General features: G+C 35.1%; 2 protein-coding genes across 2 annotated transcripts; both read right to left on the bottom strand.

The window, feature by feature from the left end:
• Positions 1-4,916: 4,916 nt before the first annotated feature.
• Positions 4,917-8,273, bottom strand: HELRODRAFT_179718 (hypothetical protein; the record flags this gene model as incomplete). The annotated part of the gene is made up of 7 exons (XM_009028527.1): positions 4,917-5,288; positions 5,446-5,781; positions 5,973-6,059; positions 6,876-6,929; positions 7,062-7,195; positions 7,366-7,470; positions 7,931-8,273. 7 exons carry the CDS (start codon positions 8,271-8,273, stop codon positions 4,917-4,919), a joined length of 1,431 nt encoding a protein of 476 aa, XP_009026775.1.
• Positions 8,274-11,579: 3,306 nt separating this feature from the next.
• On the bottom strand, positions 11,580-19,837 carry HELRODRAFT_179717 (hypothetical protein; the record flags this gene model as incomplete). The annotated part of the gene is made up of 12 exons (XM_009028526.1): positions 11,580-11,610; positions 11,717-11,817; positions 12,090-12,115; positions 12,403-12,558; positions 12,911-13,013; positions 13,073-13,141; positions 13,238-13,296; positions 13,465-17,806; positions 18,037-18,129; positions 18,762-18,808; positions 19,223-19,292; positions 19,745-19,837. The coding sequence occupies 12 exons, from the start codon at positions 19,835-19,837 to the stop codon at positions 11,580-11,582; spliced, it is 5,190 nt and encodes a 1,729-aa protein (XP_009026774.1).
• Between the last annotated feature and the right edge of the window lie 178 nt (positions 19,838-20,015).

Here is a 20,015-nt window from a genome sequence, read left to right as displayed (position 1 = left end):
TCTCTCTCTCTCTCTCTCTCTATCTTTATCTCTCTCTCTTTCTTTGTATAAATACAATTATATTTTCCCATCTTAATGTGCAAATTTTACATTTAAATCGATGAAAAAAGTTTCAAGTGATTTATTATTTCATTTTCGTTTTGGCTTTTAAAGAAATATGGAGAAGCGATATGTAGTCAATTCAGCGTTAGTGTGTTTGTATGTTTGTGGATGTTTGTATGTGTTTGTTTGTGTTTGTGTGTTTGTATGTATTTTTTTGTGTGTGCTGGTTTGTATGTGTTTGTGAGTTTCATTTGTTACACAAATTTTTTCATTTAAATTTTAATTAAGTTAATATAAATAAACAAGGAAACATTTTGAAAATGAATGAGTGAATGAACTATGCAATGAAGGAATGAAGTAATAAACGAACAGAAACCAAACGAACGAATAAAATAGAATTCATTCTTTTCATTCAGTCAATCCTTACCGGAAACAGTAACTCCAGAGCAGCAGCAAATAAACAACTACTATTACCACAACTTTAAGGCCACGAAAGAGAACGGTTTTGACGTTGACATAATGTCCAGGGCAGATATTTTAAGATTGGGGACTCTGCCTCTGGCCAAATTCAGAGGTTGATTGGTTGATTGATTAGTTGGTTGGTTGATTGATTGATTGATTGGTTGATTGATTGATTGGTTGAGCTTGTGAATGAATGGTTAAATAATGAATGGACTGATTGATTGATGGATGAAAAGTTGAATAGACGATTGAATGAAAATGTTGATATGTTAATGTCTGATAGATTAGTCATCAATTCATTTATTCATTCACTCATTCATCCATTCATTCATATATTCGTTCATTGACCAAACAACCGATTAGAACCCTAACTCTAACCAATCACAATCAGCCGAAAACAGTCTCATCCTACTAAATCGATCTCAATTGGTCAGTACAATTGTAACCCTACTCTCCCTTCTTCTGATTGGCTGCGGCGCAAATGACGTCATCACGACTTACGTTTACATAAACGATGTAAGGATACAGGGTAAAGTAGGATGGAAGTGCATGGAGGCTAGCCAAGCGACAGGAAATAGTTCGTCGTTTAACCTTTTCCGGCATGGGACTGACGTAGTGTGGTTGTGGTTGTCGTCTGCCATTTGGGGCGGGATTTTGGTGGGTATGTATGTATGTGTCTGTGTGTATGTATGTATGTATGTATGTATGTATGTTTCTATGTATGTATGTATGTATGTTTGTATGTATGTATGTTTGTATGTATGTATGCATGTTTGTATGTATGTATGTAAGAAGAAGATAATGACAAGGAAAAAGACTTTATTATTATTAAAATTGCCGTGTTGTTCATCATCGTTGTCTTCCTCCTCATCATCATAATTATAAATGACATCACCGTCATACGGATGTATAAACAGATGTTTAAACAGATGTATGTGTTGTGTATATATGTGTGTGTTAGATGTGTGTGTGTGTATATGTGTGAGTGTGTGTCATAATTATAAATCATGTCATCGTCATCAGCCATTGGTCACAGGAATGGTGATGAATTGTAGTACTAACCTTTCATCATCGTCGCCCACCAATGATGAAACTTACTTTGGCAGTATCTTTTATAACAGCAATTTCAAGCCAAAAGACGTTCGTAACATGTGACTGTAGTAGTAGCAGCACCAGCAGCAGTAGTAGTAGTAAGAGTAGCAGCAGCAGTAGTAGTAGTAGTACAGTAGTTGTAGTATTAGTAGTAGTAGTAGTGTAGTATTAGTAGTAGTAGTGTAGTAGCTGTAGTAGTAGTGTAGTAGTAGTAGTGTAGTAGTAGTAGTAGTAGTAGTAGTAGTAGCAGCAGCAATAATAGTTGTAGTAATAATAATAAATTGTAGTAAAAATAAGTTTGACACTGATAATGTTATGATATTGATTATTATTATTTGTTATTATTATTATACTATAATAATAATAGTTATTATTATTTCATTCATTTCAGCCGAAAGGGTTGAAGATATTGAAATTGATAACCATGTTTATCGATCTGCCAATGGTGTTTGTATTGGAAGTTTTTAACATTCTTATGGTTAGTTGGTTGGCTGGCTGGTAGGTCGGTTGGCTGGTTGGTTGGTTGGTTGGTTAGTTAGTTGGCTGGTTGGTCGGATGGTTGGTTGGTTGGTTGGTTCGTTTGTCGGTTGGTTGGTTGGTTGGTTGGTTGGCTGGTTAGTTGGTTGGATGGCTGGTTGGTTAGTTGGCTGGTTGATTGGTTGGTTGGTTGGTTGGTTGGTTGGTTGATTGGTTGGTTGGTTGGCTGTTCGTCATCATCATCATCATAACAATCATCACAACCATCACCACCAGTCTTTAGATTGCTTGAACCAAGACGACATGTCAATCAAACTCTACCTACCAGTCGCCATCATCGTCGTCGTCGTCGTCATCTTCCTCTTCATCCTCACCTCACCTCTGGTCAAGAAGAAAAAATCCATCAGTCGCGATGAGAACCTACACATCGGACACACGCACATCCTCATAAGAAGGTTATTTCTATTACTATACCAATTGTTGTTGTTTATTGTTGTTGTTTTGTTGTTGTTGCTGTTGTTGTTGCTGTTGTTGTTGCTGTTGTTGTTGTAATTATTATTGCTACTACTAATACTACATTACAGTTGTTCATTTATCGGTTCTTTCGTTCGTTCGTTCATTCATACATTCATTCATTCATTCATTCATTCATTCGTTTGTTCATTAATTCATTCATTAATTCATTCATTCGTTCGTTCGTTCGTTCATTCACTCACTTTTTCATTTATTTACTCTTCCATTCATCAATTCAACCATTCATTTTTTCATTCCGTCACTCATTAAAACTTCCTGCCCAATGGTAGATATCCAATCGCCAGTAATGTCAACGGTGACGACGCTGCTGCTGCTGCTACTGCTACTACTACTGCTGCTGCTACTACTACTGCTGCTGCTACTACTACTGCTGCTGCTACTACTACTGCTGCTGCTGCTACTACTACTACTAATAATAATTATGATAATTACAACAACGCAATTCCTGGTAGTAGTAGTAGCAGCAGTGGAGGTGAGGGAATGATTGTACAGAGTGAGTTAGGCGAGTCATCATTGCCATCATCATTGCCATCATCGTCATCATCACCGTGGCAACCATCACCATCATCATCATCAGCAGTACCTTAATCATCATCATCATTCTCGTCATCATATTCTTCATTTTCATCATTTTATGTTAATGTTGAGGGTGATAAATGGTTATGAATTTTCACTTGCGATTGCGATGAACTAAGGAATGAAAGAATGAATGTAAAATGAATGAATGAATGAATGAATGAATGAATGAATGAATGAATGAATGAATGAATGAATGAATGAATGAATGAATGAATGAATGAATGAATGAATGAATGAACGGACAAACAAATGAATGAATAAACAAACATATAGATTATTACTGCTACTCTTACATCACTCTTTTCATTGGAATAAGGAAAGTTTAAATGAAGTAATAAATGAACAACAGAACAAATGAATGAATGAATGAATGAATGGACGAATGAATGAATGAATGAATGAATGATTGAACAAAGGAACGAACGAATGAATAAATTAGCAAGATTCACTTTTTTAGACTTGTATTTAACGTATGTATCGTTCTATGGGTTGTCTTATATACGTAGTGATCCGATAATAATAACAATAATTGTTGTAATTGTTATAATAATTATCCTTATTAGTACATAATTTTATTATAAACACTTCTCAAGGCCGTTATCAATCAATCAATCAATCAATTAGTTTGTAAAGCGCTATTTCCGCGATGTTCAACAGCGCTCCCCAATGAATTTTGCAAACAGATGGGTCTTGAGATCCGCTCTGAACTTCGTAAGTGATGGAGAAGTAGTCAGAGAAGAAGGTAGAGAGTTCCAGAGAAAAGGACCAGAAAAAGAAAAAGCAGATTTAGCGAAGGAGTGTTTAAGAGAACAAGATATGGAGATATATGAGAAAAGAAAGGGGCACGAGCAACTAGACGAGCAGCAAAGTTAAAAGCTTTACTTAAAGGATAGAGTGTAGAATCAGGAAGACCATAGTAGAGCGAGTTACAATAACCAATCCTAGATAAGACTAACGAAGTAACAAGAAGGAGAAGAGTAGGATAGTCCAGAAAAGAAATTTTTTGTTTATTCTACGTAGATGAAAGTAAGAACTTTTAGCAGCACTATTAATCTGAGAAGAAAGAGACATGCTAGAATCAAAGATAAAAACTAGACTATGAAACATGTGAGAAACATCAAGAGTTTTAGAATCAGGTAAGATAATAGGAGGAATTGAAATAGAGCGTTTAGATTTTATAAAACATCTTAATTCAAATTTAGAAGGATTAAGTTTAAGATACATGGAGTCAGACCAAGCGATAATTGAAGAAAGACATAGAGATAGATTATGAAGAACACTATTGAGATTAGATGGAGGAAAAGAAGTATAAATGTAAGAATCATCTGCATATAGTTGACTAGTGAAAGAAAGGTAGAGAGGCTGTTATGTGTCTTTTTTAAAATTATTTCATTTTATTATTCAACAATTTTTAACTAATCAGAATAAAAATAATAATAATAATTATTAATATTATTTTTAAAAATGATAAACCCGAAAAATATAAATAATTATTGTTAATATTGATTAGAGCTAAAATTGTTATCATCGTCATTGTTGTTGTTAAAATTTAATGAGCGCTACATAAATACCCGAAAAATAATAGTAATAATAACAACAACAATAATAATAATTATTGTTGTTATTATGATTTTTTGCGAACCAATGTTACTAACGCCTAACCAATGTACGAAATAAAAATGATCGTTATCTTTTTCTTTCTTTCTCTCTCTCTTTCTTTCTCAACATCTTCACCATTCATTTCCGTACATTCCGCAATCAGCAGGTCTGATCCAGGGAGCGACCCCTCCCACTCTGACCGCCCCGTACTGCAGGGGTCTATCCACCCCCATCATGTTGTTGTTGGTGCTGGCAGGACGTCTGGAATTAAAAAACGGGACTGCACCTGGAACGACCCTGCTGTTCATTCCGGCTCCACCGGCTCCACCACCTGGATACCACCTGGATGGAAGTTGGTACTGGGTTCTACGGGGCTGGAAGGCTGAGTTCGGCTGGTAGCGACGCTGTATGTTTGGTTTGTTCGCGGGGTAGAACATTGGCTGCAGGAAGCGATTTTGAGGCTGGGATTGTTGCGGATATGGAATTGGAATGAAGTTGGGAGCCTGTGTGAGGTTAATGAATGGGTAAATAAATGGTAGGAATATGTTGTAAAAATGATAATATGATTAGTAGTAACACTACTAGTACCACTTCTACTACTTACTACTATTACTACCACCACCACCACCACCACTACTACTACTACTACTTTGAAAGTACCTGAGGCCCGCTACTATTTGCCGGAAGGTTGATGACGGTAATATTTGGAGTTTTGGCTGATTTTCGGCGCTTAGCTGAAACCGGTGCAGAGCTAGAAGAGCTGTCCAGCTGTGATGGATAGTAGCCATTATTGGTAGAAATAGCTGGCTGCTGGCGTTGAATTTGCTGCTCACTTTGTGCCGATGAGTATAATGATAAGGGTTGTTTGGTGGTCATCGTCTGTCTGCGGAGACTGATTACGATGTATGCCAGGACGCCAAACTCCAGAGCAGAGATGAAGACGATGATGATCGGCGTTACGAATTTTGTCACATTGGTCGCCATGCAATCAGCTGACTGTGTGCGTGCGTGTATGTGTGCGTGCTTGTGTGCGTATGTGTGTGTGTGTGTGTGTGTGCGTCTGTGTGTGTGTGTGTGCGCGCGCGCGCGCGCGTGTGTGTGTGTAAAAACCTTAAAATACATTGACAACACCTTAGAATACTATACAAATAGCTAAAACTTTCGAACCAAATACACAAACAGCTTACCAAAACTGCATCCAGAACAGCCAGGATAAATGTTAATGGTATCAATAAGACCAGTGACAGCAAGCCTAAGGTTGTAAGGGCTTTGGCCTATTATTAAATTATTTATAATTATTTATAATTATTCATAATTATTCATTTATAATTATTCATAATTATTTATTTGTAATTATTCATAGTTATTTAATTATTTGCTTATTTAGGCTAAACAGTTTTAATTATATTTAAGTAATGAAGTTATATATATGTATAGTGTATAAATTTGTTTTCAATTTATGGATGATTTCTGAATAAAAGAATGAATGAATAAATAAGTAAATAAATGAATGAATGGATGAATGAATTAATGAATTAAAGAACGATAGAAGAAATTAGTGAATAAAATTATCGAAAAAGTTTTCGAAACGGTTTTTTTTATTTACCTCTGTTTCGATCATTCGTTCATTCATTCGTTTGTTCGTTAATTCTTTAATTCATTCATTCAAACATTCCACCACTCATTCATTCATTCAGTCATTCATTCACTCAGTCATTGATTTAATTAATAATTTCATTCCTTTATTTTAGGCGCCAAGCAAAGTTTACTTGCCAAATCTTTCACGCTCGACTAATTTCTAAATATGTACGTCAATGTATGTATGTATATGTATGTATGTATGTTTGTATGTATGTATGTATGTATGTATGTATGTATGTATGTATGTATGTATGTATGTATGTATGTATGTATGTATGTATGTATGTATGCAAATAACGGATGTTATTGTCTTTAGAAAATGTATTCTACCTATTTGTTTTATATTATCTCAGAAATTTGTATATTCTTTCGTTCGTTCATTCATTCGTTTGTTTCTTGTTTCATACGTTCATTCATTCATTCATTCATTCATTCACACATTCACTCACTCTTTGCGATGACGTCTGAGTGAGGCCGCCCGCCAAATTCCCGGTAACAAAAATCTGCGAAAGTTTTAAACGTCATCATCATCACCATCATCATCGCCATCATCATCATTCCCACAACCAACTCCATCATCATCATTATCACCACCACCATCAGTTTCATCATCATCACAGCAACGATGAACTAACCAGTATAGATGCCCAGAGGCCAACGGTCACCCACGACCAATCAAGGGCTTTCATGACGTCATTCCGAGGTCCGAGGGTGTCGTACTTACTGTTTCCGGTTCCAAAGCAGCCGACGCTTCCGGATGAGGTCATAACTTTTTGTTTTTGTTTATTTCTTCATTTTATAATCATATTATTTTTACTGGTTTCATCATTATCACTGTCACGAAACCTAATTCATCATTGTCATCATCATCGTCGTCGCTATTACAACAACCACCATCACCATCGTCTTTACCGCCGCCCCCTTCATCATCATCCTCACCTGTCAGGGCGGTTACGACGGTGTTAGAGACGCCGAGAGAAATGGTGGCTGAGGCCAGTGTGGCCAACACCATGCCAGAGTACTTGTACTTCTTGATTGGCTGGGCTGATGATGACGATGATGAAGATGAAGATGATGATGATAATAATGATGATGAAGATTATGATGGTGATGATGATGATGATAATAATTATGTTGATGATGAAGATGAAGATGATGATGGATAATAATTATGTTGATGATGAAGATGATGATGATGAAGAAGAAGAAGATGATGATGATGAAGATGATGATGAGGATGATGAAGATGATGATGAAACTTTCGATATTAATGATAAAGACGACGACGATGATGATTGAAATGAATTTAAACTCTGGTTCGACGAACATTACAAGCGATGATGAAGTTGATGAACTCATAAATCGTGACTGCATTACAATGGCAGTGTTAACGCGCGAACCTCATAACAATTACAACAATAACATTACAACAGTAATAAATAATAACAACAATGTTAAATATTAATTATAATTATTAATTAAAAATAATAACAATAATAATAACCCTTCGGAGCGGCTACTTTATCTACGTGTGTAGCGGCCACACTAGCCACACCTTCACCACTACCAACTTTCTGAACCTGTGCTTGATTAACATTATCAGCTTGTCCATGCTCTAATGCAACCTTCGGCACAGCTTGTTGCTGAATTGACTGCTGATTAGCAGTTTCTAGCAGCTGAGTCGTAGCTGGCTGGAGAATTGTAGTCGGCAGATGAATAGCTGGTAGCTGGACAGGGTCGAGAAATTTACACCCGAAGTTGTTTCCACCATGAAATTGGGGCACGTACCAGCCAGATGATGATGATGGGGATGAATGGAGATACGAGGGCACGAACCTTTGGGCCATTTCTGAAGTGGGATTTAGGTGTGATGACCTTATGAGGATGACGTAACGATGATGACGTTATGGTGATGATGTTATGATAATGATATTATGGCGTGATGGGATGTTGGTTTAAGACATAGCCAAGCAAAAACTCACTCGGTTATATTGAATAAAAGACAGCCGAAATTTTATTATTTTTCACTTTTTTCACCGATATTCGATCCGATTCAACCGACCAAAAATTAGCATTAACCGACCGAAACTGCACTAACAAAACAAGTTAATCAGCTAATTAATTAACCAACTATCCAATTATTAATTATCCAATTAATTAATTAATAATACGTTAATTACAGATTAACATGAAAAATATCTTTCTTTCACACAATGATCGCTGCGAAAGAAAATGGACGAACTAGTTCTAGAAGTAGCTAGAGGCATAAATACAACTCACTAACACTACTACTATTGTTAAATTATTAATTATAATAAAATAATAATAATAATAGAAATAATAATGAATAATAATAAATAATACGTATAATAATTTTCTAAATTTGGTAACAGTGAATGCTTAAGCTGGCATAGAACACACGTTGAATGGAATGACACAAAGATGGGTGTCGTGATAAAAGAATTGTGTGTCTGTGTGTGTGTGTGTTTATGTGTGTGTGTTTGTGTTTGTTTGTTTCTGTGTATGTATGTATGTGTGTGTGTCTATGTATGTATGTATGTATGTATGTATGTATGTATGTATGTATGTATGTATGTATGTATGTATGTATGTATGTATGTATGTATGTATGTATGTGTGTTTGTGGTGACTTTTTTATTAATTTTGGTAATAATAATACGAAGCCGTCACGCTTGGTTTGATGCAATAATTGTAATATTAATAAATAATTTTAACACACACACAAACACACACACATACATACATACACACATACATACAAACATACATACATACATACATACATAAATACATACATACAAACAAACATACATTTGGGGTTATCGGCTGGTTTTGTTTCTGCTGCATGTTTTTCTTGATTATCTAGAATTTTCATAGAGTGGTTTAATTAAATTTAGGCGAACAAATTTATATAATTTTTTATCGAAAATTATTATTTGTTAATTTTATTTTATGTTATTTGCTCTAACTTAGAAACCCTGATTTAAATAAGCATAGTAATTATGTTGAAGTTGTAGGTACAAATAGGATAATTTTCTACAATTTGTGTTTGTTTGTTTATGCTGTGTTGTTACTGCATTGATTTCTTACAGGCTGTATAGCAACTTTTGTACCAAAATCAGACTCGTTGAAAAACTTTAGCGGTTCTCGTAGCGGTTGTGTTTCAAATTTTACGTTAATACCTGATGATGTGTCAGTTTCCTTCGGAAGTAAAATTATTTCAAGTGGTTTTTTTGATACGTGTAACAATGTTTCTCCTCCAGTCACCAAATCATCAATGGAAATAGACACGGATCTGCTCGCGAAGGAAGTTGACAGAAATTTACGGGAATTGATGATTAAGATTGGTGGATTGTCTGAGGCAAGTAAAATCATAGAATCGGAGCTCCGGAATATCAGGTGTGCAGTAAAATCGAATGCCGACAAATTAGTACATCATGGGCCGATATAGTAGGCAAAGAGGTTAAAAAAACGTTGATGTGATTAACGTTGAAGCCAAAAAACGTTAAATGATACGACAGATATCAAGGAGAGAGAAAAATTTGGTGATTTTTAGACTTGTCGTATGGAACTGCTTGCCGTCAGCCCTCAGAACGCCTGGAATGAACATTGCTGAATTTAAAAAACAATTAAAGACATACCTTTTTTATTATAGCCCAATTCTTTTCATTCTTGCTATTTTTATACGAATATTGGTTATAATTTGGTAGCGTTTGTGAATACTGCTATAACGAACGCTATATTACGTTTTCTCTTAATAATAAATACATACATAACAATTGTTCATGACAAAAAATTGAACAAGGAATGTTCATATCAACTACGAAGGCTCAGACAGATCAGAAATTCGCTTGATGAGGATACATTGAAATGTCAAGTTCATGCGTTTATTCATTCTAAGCTAGACTACTGTAGTAGTCGATTCGGAATAACTGGTATAGTCGAACAATGGTTTTGGTCGTACTTAACAGTTAGAACTCAGTAAAGAATCTACAAGAATAAAACTTCTGCAGTTAAAACGATAGGATTTAAAGTTCCACAGAGCTCGGTTCCCGGACCAACCTTCTTTATTCTGCATACCACTGAAATTTTTAAGAACTTCACTGTTTGACGGTCAAAAAAAGAATTGTGTTCAAAATATCGACAATCATGTTCAAATGTATGAAGGGAATGGCGTCAGTTTATTCGAAAGAAATGTATGTACCGAAACAACTGTCTTCTAAAAGAGCCCGCTTAAGGTCTGATGATAGCAATTTGTTAGGTGTGCCAGAAACCAATTTGGGAATGGCAGAGAGAAGTTTCTCAGTATGTTAAGCAACAGTATGAAATAGTCTACTAAGTTATCTAAGACAGACCGAACTGACAGAAAGATCATTCAAGGAATTACTTAAATCATTTCTGTTTTTGTTATAAAGATTTAGTTTATCGTAGCAATACAACTGTTCTTGATTTCATTTGATTATGACGTTTTAAGTTTCTTGTCTCTTTATGTAGCAATGTTTCTTTTTTAGGCAGCTTTTTTGAGAAACATTGTTTGGAATTAGCGCTATACAAATTTTTGAATAATGCACACTCACACACACACACATATTCAACCGACACGGCCACACAAAGCGACACAGCCGCACGATGCGACTCAAGCGCCATACAACTAGCGACTTGTCATGGAATAACTCCTCAAAATACAACACCAAATAGCACGGAAAGAACACACATTATCTCTCATCAACTCATTTTGTAAGTGCTGAATTCATTGTCAAGCATTTTATTTTACGTTGTCAGTGGCAACAAAATGGTTAGGATACCAGAATGGCGAAACGGAAAGTGTTGAGAGCTTTAATAATAAAAATAATAATAATAACAATAATAATAATAACAGAAATAATAATAATTTTGAAATAAGAAGAATTTATATTCGAATAAACACACACACACACATCACGATAAAACCATTGATATCATGTAAACATAGATATCACAGTAAACACGTAAACAACATAATAAACATAGATATTATAATAAATACATAGATATCTTATTAAACGTAGATAAGATCTCATTTGGATACATGTACATACGTATATAATTGTTCGAAAAGACTTTTATTATTATTATTACTATTATTATTGTTATTATTTTCTTCTGCTGCTGTCAATTCGAAACCTTTGGTGAAAGAAAATTTTTTATTAAATTTATTGTCAGTATGGTAGTCATATTCATTATCATTTTCGTCGTCATCATCGTCGTTATCATTATCATCATGACTTACTCTTCCAAATCTAGGCACTGCCTAAGTACACCGGTCATGACAAACTCCGAGCCGACGACGGGAAAACCCAAAGATTCTAAATCGTCAAAGATTTTTTTATCCTGAATGCAAGAAATTATAACAGATGGTGATGAAGAGGATGATGATAGATGCTGTTGCTTTCGTTTTGTCATCTTCTCTGGCGCTTTGGTTAAAACCTGTTTGTGAATATACCAGATGTTATTCATCAATGCCATTGCCACATTCGTTTGTTCGTTCGTTAATTTTTTCAGTCGTTCGTTCGTTCATTCGTTCATTCTTTCAGTCGTTCGTTCGTTCTTTCAATCAGTCAGTCGTTCATTCACTCTTTCATTCGATCCGTCAATCAACAAACCTTCCCGTCAGCGGATTCTATTATATCTGGATGAAATTTATTAGACAGCAATTTACAACTCAATAATAACCAACATTACAGCAATTATAATCACAACATTCATCATCTTCCTCCTCACTCTTCCACATCATCATCATCATCTGTATTAACTCTCTCTCGTTCTCTCTCTCTCTCTCTCTATCTATCTATCTATCTATCTATCTATCTCTCTCTCTCTCTCTCATAACACATCATCTCGATTTATCATCATCATTATCTTCTTCATCATCATCATCATCATCTTCTTCTTTTTCATCATCATCATCTTCATCACCTTTCAATTCTGCTTTAACTGGCGTGACATTGTCAGTGATGTAGAAACTCATCCCCTGGAACAACTTCTGCTGGCCAGCTCTCAGCAGTGACCTCTTCAGGTTGAATTTGTAGCGTTTTTCCATCTCTTTGTCGCTTACCAGGAAGTCCCATGGATCTTAAAGCGTGTGAGAAGGAACGAAGGAATGAATGAGTGAATGAATGAGTGAGTGAATATTTGAATAGTCAAATGAATGAATGAATAAATGAATAAATGAATGGATAAATAGATGAATGAATGAATGGATGAACGATGAATGGTTGAATGAATGAAAATTTTGAAATTTTGTATACATTCACGCCTTTTTTAAATACACAGACATACAATAAAAATACCCATAAAAACAACACAAATACACAGACATACAATAAAAATAGCCATATAAACAATACAAATACCGACATACAAATACAAATACAGAGACATACAATACAAATACGCATATACAGAGCAAGAGAAAAAAAAACACCTGAGAATCTGTTGTCGGCGTTGCATTTGTACAGCCAGTCGTATTTTACTATCGGCAGACCTCTGGCCAATACGCACATGAATTTTATCGTTCTTTTTACGGGCTAAATAATAATAATAATAAAATAATAATAATAATAATAATTATGATAATAGGACTGACCTGATTGGTCACAAGGTGAGTGCAGTCGAGTGTCGATTTAGCCTCGAAGCCTCCCAGCTTTTTGACAATCTAAAAATAGCGTCAAATTATAATTAGAAGTATAATTATTATTTTTATTGTTATTATTATAGATATTGTTTGAATGAGTTAATTATGAGAATTCACTTTTAATCCTTCCTCGCTATTGACGCCAGTGAAGAGGACTCTGGGTTTTTCCATTTTGCCTATTTTTAGTTTGATTGGAAATCGTCGTCATCTTCGTCATCGTCGTCATTACCATCATGTTAGTATCATCATCATCATCATCTTATTAACATCATTACCATCATTATCATCTTATTAACATCATAATCATGATTAACATCATCGTAATGATAATAATCTAAAGAGACCTCTATTTCTCCTACTACTTCCATCAGTAAAACTGTAATCAGCCATTGATTGGTCGGCACCCGTCCTTGACTTTGAGCTACTCAATTTTGATTGGTTGCCGAGCGTAGTATCTAGACCACGTCTCGACTTGCTTGATTTTGATTGGCTGGTAGAAACAACGTCTAGATCGTCCTTTGGTTTTAATTGGTCGCCACTTTCTTCTTCGTTGTTATCACTTTCATCTCTGCACTCAACTTTAATCAAAACCGCATCGCTATTATTATCACTAACTTTATTATTATTATCCACTTTATTTTTATTATTGTTATTATTGAAGACAACATCATCATCATCATCGTCGTAGTCGCCATCTTTTCCAACATGGCGTCTCCTCTTATTCTGAGTGAATTTTCTCGTGGCCTTAACTTTCCTCTTAGCAGTTTTATTATTATTATTATTATTATTAATACTATTATCATTACTAATACTATTATTACTATTGTTGTTGTTGTTCACATCATCATCATCATCATCCTCATCAGCATTATCTTTAGCTAAATTAGTATCATCATCATCATCATCATCATCATCATTATTATCATCATCATCATTATTATTATCATTATTATTATTATCATTATTATTATTATCATTATTATTATCCTTATTAGGCTTCCTCCCAACTTGACATCTCGGCAGCTGAACAGAGGACGACAACCTCTCTTTCTTAAAAACAAAGTCGTCGTCGTGCCTACGCTTGCCTTTCGTCAGCCTCTCACTTACCCTAACGCTACTACTACTATTATTATTATTATTATTTTTATTATCACTATCATCATCATTCTCATCACCAAAATTATTATTTTTTTTCTTGTTACTCATAGTAGAGGTACCGCTCTTCTCCCTAGATTTGGGCTTTCGTCTTCCAGATTCAAATTTTTCATTATTATTATATTTATTATTATTATTATCATTATTATTAAGAGTAGTAGTAGTATTATCATTATTACTATTATTATTATTGATGCTATCATCATTACCACCGTCATCATCAATATCACCATTCGTAATGGTAGTAATCAAAGTTTTTTTCTTGATCTTTTTATTATTAGTAGTAGTTGGAGTAGTAGCAGTAGTAGCAGCAGCAGCAGCAGCATCAACGGTAGCTGTAGCAGCCACAGCAGCAGCCACAGTAGCAGCAGTAACAGTACTAGCCCTGGCAGATAGAGTAGTATTTATACCACCAAAGCAATAAATTTTAGCTCTTTTTTTCTGTTCTAGGGAAGACTTTTTCTTTTTGAATTCTTTGGAGGCCAGGGTCAAACTAACGGCTTCGTGAATGTAGCTATTCATCTTATTACCGCTCGCACAGCCATCAGCATTACCAGCACGTTTGTAGGCTACAGAAGCAGAGGATGATTTTGAGCTCTGATCAACTCCAGTTGATGCAGAAGAGGATGTTTCTGATGGTGACAACAATGATGTTGTTGTTGCTGTCGTTGTTGCTGTTGTTGTCGCTTTATCATTAGTAGTTGTATCAGCAGTTTTTTGATGTAACAATGACGACGCGTCCTGCATTCCTATTGGCTGGCTGCAATCGAGTTGATAGGTTGATTCTTTTGGCTGGTACAGTTTACGCTTTTTGAACGACTTGTGGTTGCGCTTCACTGGCGATGCTGGCTTCTGAAGTGATGGCGATGATGATGATGATGGTGGTGGTTTTGCCAATGTTGTTTCAGGCAGTAATGATGATGTCGTTGTAGTCAGTGGTGATGATGATGATGTCGTTGTAGTCAGTGGTGGTGGCGATGATGATGTCGTTGTAGTCAGTGGTGGTGATGATGATGTCAAATGCGGCGCGAATGGTGATGATGATGACGACTTGATAGCAACTCGTCTAGAAGACCTTCTGGAATATGCTTTTGAAAACACGAAATCATTAATGTTGCTTTCATCACCCTTCTCTTTCTTCTTCTTATTATTAATATTATCATTACCATCATTAACATTATCTTTACTGACACTGTAACTACAAGTAAAAGTATCAATAAGAATAGCGGCAGTAGTAGGAGCAGCAGCAGCAGCAGCTGCTGCAGTAGCTGTAGTAGTAGTTACTGCCTGTGAGATTCTAGCTGATGATGTTAACGTTGGTAATATCGCTGGCGATAATGATGATGTGGTCGATGTGGTAGCTGCCACTACCACAACTGCTGCTGCTGATGCCATTGTGGCTGTTGATGTCGATGATGACGACGACACACCTAACGGTGGTGATGATGATAACTTTACAAAAGCTGGCGGTGATGATAAACAAGGCTTTTGTTTAGTATTCAACATGCAGTCATTGTCACTCTTAAAGCCCTTATCATCATCATTATTATTATTATTATTCTTATCATTATTATTATTGTTATTATTATTATTAATGACGTCATCAACATCGTCGTCGTCATCGTCGGCGAAAAGATTTTTAAACAGGTTACTACTTCTTCCGCCGGCAGCAGTGGCGACAGTAATAGTAGTAGTAGTAACATCATCATCATTATCACCACCACCATCACCATCATCATCATCACCATCATTATAACCAGCACCATCATCATCACCATCATCATGACTATCATCATCGTCGTCATTATTATTATTATTATTATTATTATTATTATTGCTACTAAAATTATAAGCAATGGTATTGTTGCTAGATGAAAGATCTTTACTATTATAACTAGGAGACATTTTGCTGTTACTATTACTAAAAGTAGTAGTAGTAGTAGTAGCAGCGGCAGTAGTAGTAGTAGTAGCAGTAGCAGAAGTAGTAGCAGTAGTAGTAGTAGTAGTAGCAGCAGTTGTAGTAGTTGTAGTAGTAGCAGCAGTAGTAGTAGTAGTAGCATTTTTACCATCACTGTAATATAACTTCGTAACAATGACGTCATCAACGGCGTCACCATCACCCTTTTCGTAATAACTATCCCGTCCTATTTCCTTTTCCGGCGTCTCCGGGATTTCCGTTACTAAATTTAGAATGGGCGATAGCGGCAGCGATGACGACGACGATGTCGGAAGCGGAAATGGCATCACAGGCCTCGGTGACTGCGATGATGACGATGATGTTTGTTGATGACGTTGTTGTGATGTGGTTGTTCTGTTAAATGATGATAATGATTTGTTGTTGTTGTTGTTGTTGATGTTGTTGTTGTTGATGTTGTTGTTGATGTTGTAGCTGTTGTTGAACATATCTTGTGTGTCCAAAGCAAAAAGAATTTTGCTGATGTTGTTGTTCTTGCCTGGAGATGTGATGACGATGGAGTTGTTGTTTGGTGGTGATGATGATGATCTTTTGTTGTTGTTGTTGCTGTTGTTGTTGTTTTCGTCATATATATCTTGGGTATCAAATGCGAAAATATTGATTCTATTGTTGTTGATGTTGTTGTTGTTGTTAATGTCTTCGGAATATGATGTTGTAGTTGTTGGCACTCTTGATGATGATGTTGTTGGTGTTGATGATGATGACGATGTTGTTGGCGGTGATGGTGATGACGATGTTAACTCAGTTTTCTCAATTAGTAACGTCGGTAAAATAAATGTCGCTTTTGTGGCTGATGTCGTTGCTTCGGCAGCTGATGATATTATAGCCGATGACGTCATAGATGACGATAACGTAATTGTCACCGTTGCTTCTGCTGCTGATGATAATGATGTTCGTGGCGATGGTGTTGGCGATGCAAAAGGGGTCTTACCATCATCATCACCACCACCTTCATCATCATTACTATCACCATCACTATCGTTATCATCATTACTTTTATTACTACTACTACTATCCAATAAGGCTAGGCCGACGTTAGAATTATTGACGATATCAGCTGCTGCTGTGGCTACCACTGCTGCGACTACTACTAGCGCGGCCGCCGACGGTGATGATGACGATGTCGGTGATGGAGTGAATGAAATAGTGAGGGGTGAGTGAAATAGTGACGACGATGATGTCATCGTCGTCGCCGTTGTCGTGGCAGCATCGGCTGCTGCTAATGTTTTCAACGATTCGCTCGAGGGGGATCGCTTCTTGTTCGCTATCGTCATCGTCACAATTCCATCATCATTATTGTTCTTACCGCCCACTACTACAATTTCACCATTTTCGACATCATCATCAGCACCACCACCACCACCATCATCATTATTATTGATATCATTAACAGTGCTATCGTTATGAATGACGTCATCTACATTGACCTCATCATCATCATTATCACCGCCACCATCGCAGGCCGGGTTATGATAGTGATACTGGGCCCGGACATCGCCGAACGTCAGGACGTCACCGTCCAGCAGCTGATACTTCACTAACGGAATTAGAGTTAACTGCATGGATGAGAAATTGTTACCAGTAGGTAGAAACAAAGAATAATAATTAATTAATTAATAATAATAATTAACGAACGAACGAACGAACGAACGAACGAACAAACAAACAAACAAACAAACAATCAATCTATCAAACAAACAAACAAACAAACAAACAAACAAACAAACAATCAGAGAACCAACCAACAAACAAACAAACACAAATATAAAAAGCTTTCCCCATTGACCTTATTCTTCTTAGTCTTATTCCTGCTATTTTGGTCCCATATTAGATGCGTGTTCTGAACGAACTCAATACAACAATGCTCACTTGATATGGACTGCACAGAAATAATTAATTATAATATAATAATATTATTATATAATTGTAATAATTAGAGAGAGAGAAAACGAGAGAAACAGGCAGAGAGAAAAAGAGAGAGAGAGAGAGGCAGAGAGACAGAAACGTTCATTAGATAAAGTCTTCAAAGAAATTTTTATCAGTATCAGTATCAAAACTTGTATAGCGCTTTCTTTGGTGTACAGTGTTTAAATAATGACGTTTTTTTAAACAACCTGTGATGGAACCATCCCTCAACTGAGATATACATACAAAAATACAATCCCAACATTTGGAATAAATAAGTACATACACATACAGAGAGAGAGAGAGAGAGAGAGAGAGAGAGAGAGAGAGAGAGAGAGAGAGAGAGAGAGAGAGAGAGAGAGAGAGAGAGAGGGAGAGAGGTTAACCAGCTGTAAAAAAAAGATACTATATCATAGCCATTTTTTTAAAGAGAATATATACAACCTACTTTTCTAAAAATTATCTTTTAAAATAAATATATCCTTGAAAGATTATCTAGCCATTAAATGTCAAACAAATTGAAAACAAAGCAGAGCAACACACAGAAACAAAACGAAAAACAACATGATGTGGCTTAAAATATTTTCAGTCAAACTTAACTGGTACTTCAAGTCTGATGCTACACTCATGTGCTCTGCCTATTGCATTCAAACCTTGAAATGATAAATTAAATTTTAAGAATAATTGAAAAATTAATCGATTTATTGAAAGATAAAATATTGAATTAGTGAATGAATTAATGAACTGGTTAGTTAATGAATTCACAAATGAATAAACGTGGTTACAAATGAATGAATGACAGATTGAATTAATTAATTAATTAATGAAAAAATAATAAACAGATCAATGAGTACATTTTATCTGAGTTGATATAAAGATATGAATGAATAAATAACTGGATGAATTAAGGAATGAATTAGTGAATCAATGAGTGAATGAATGAATGGATGAATGAGTGGATAAATGAATGAATGGATAGACAGACCAAATAACCCACAAATATTTTATTAAACAAATTCATAATCAAATTAGAATCTGAAAAAAAAGAATTAAAATAGTTAGAAAACCTTTGTAGATGTCGTATCTTTTGTGGCACACATCTTCATTGCTATCAGTAAAGATCGTTAAATGACCAACCTATAAAAAAATCAGATAAAAATTTATAATTTGATTAATTAATTAATTAATTAAATACTTAAATCATGATTTACTTACTTATAATAAATTATATAAAATTAATTGAATTTTAAGCAGTTTTTAATTTTTTATATTCCATTTTTTTTAATTTTAAATAATTAAAATAACAACACTGTAAATGAATGAATGAATAAATAAATGAACCAAATCAATGGATATATATATGCAGAATAGATAAAATTATAAATTTTTTATTAATTAGAGATTTTAGTAGTAGTTGTTAAGAAAAAGATTAGTTATAAAATTGAAATTAAAATTTAGTGTGTTTTATTCTTTCATGATTCACTTAATCATTCAATCTGTCAATCAATTTGCCACCTCACCCCTGCCAAACCTAAACACAAAAATCAAAATGGTCAGGTAAAGTAATGTAAACCAAACAGCAAACAAACCGGATTTTTGCCAAACACGAATTCATCTTCTTCGCCATCAACATCAGCAGAATCGTCTGGAATCTCTATATTTTGCGTGTCATTGAATGACATTTTTTTTATTAATTAAATTAAATTAAATAAAATTCTAAATCCAATTCAAATTTCGAACGAGGCACCAAACAAACAATGAAGGTAACTTTTACACGCGAAAGTTAATCTAAGTCATTACAAATCACCATCATAAAGACCGTTTTTCGGCGTTAAAATGACGTTTTTTTAAATAAATAAA

This window comes from Helobdella robusta, assembly GCF_000326865.2.
Source record: "Helobdella robusta unplaced genomic scaffold HELROscaffold_56, whole genome shotgun sequence".
Taxonomy (NCBI): Eukaryota; Metazoa; Annelida; class Clitellata; order Rhynchobdellida; family Glossiphoniidae; genus Helobdella; species Helobdella robusta.
Note: the sequence above shows the minus strand (reverse complement) of the source record. Positions and strands in the feature narration are given on the sequence as shown.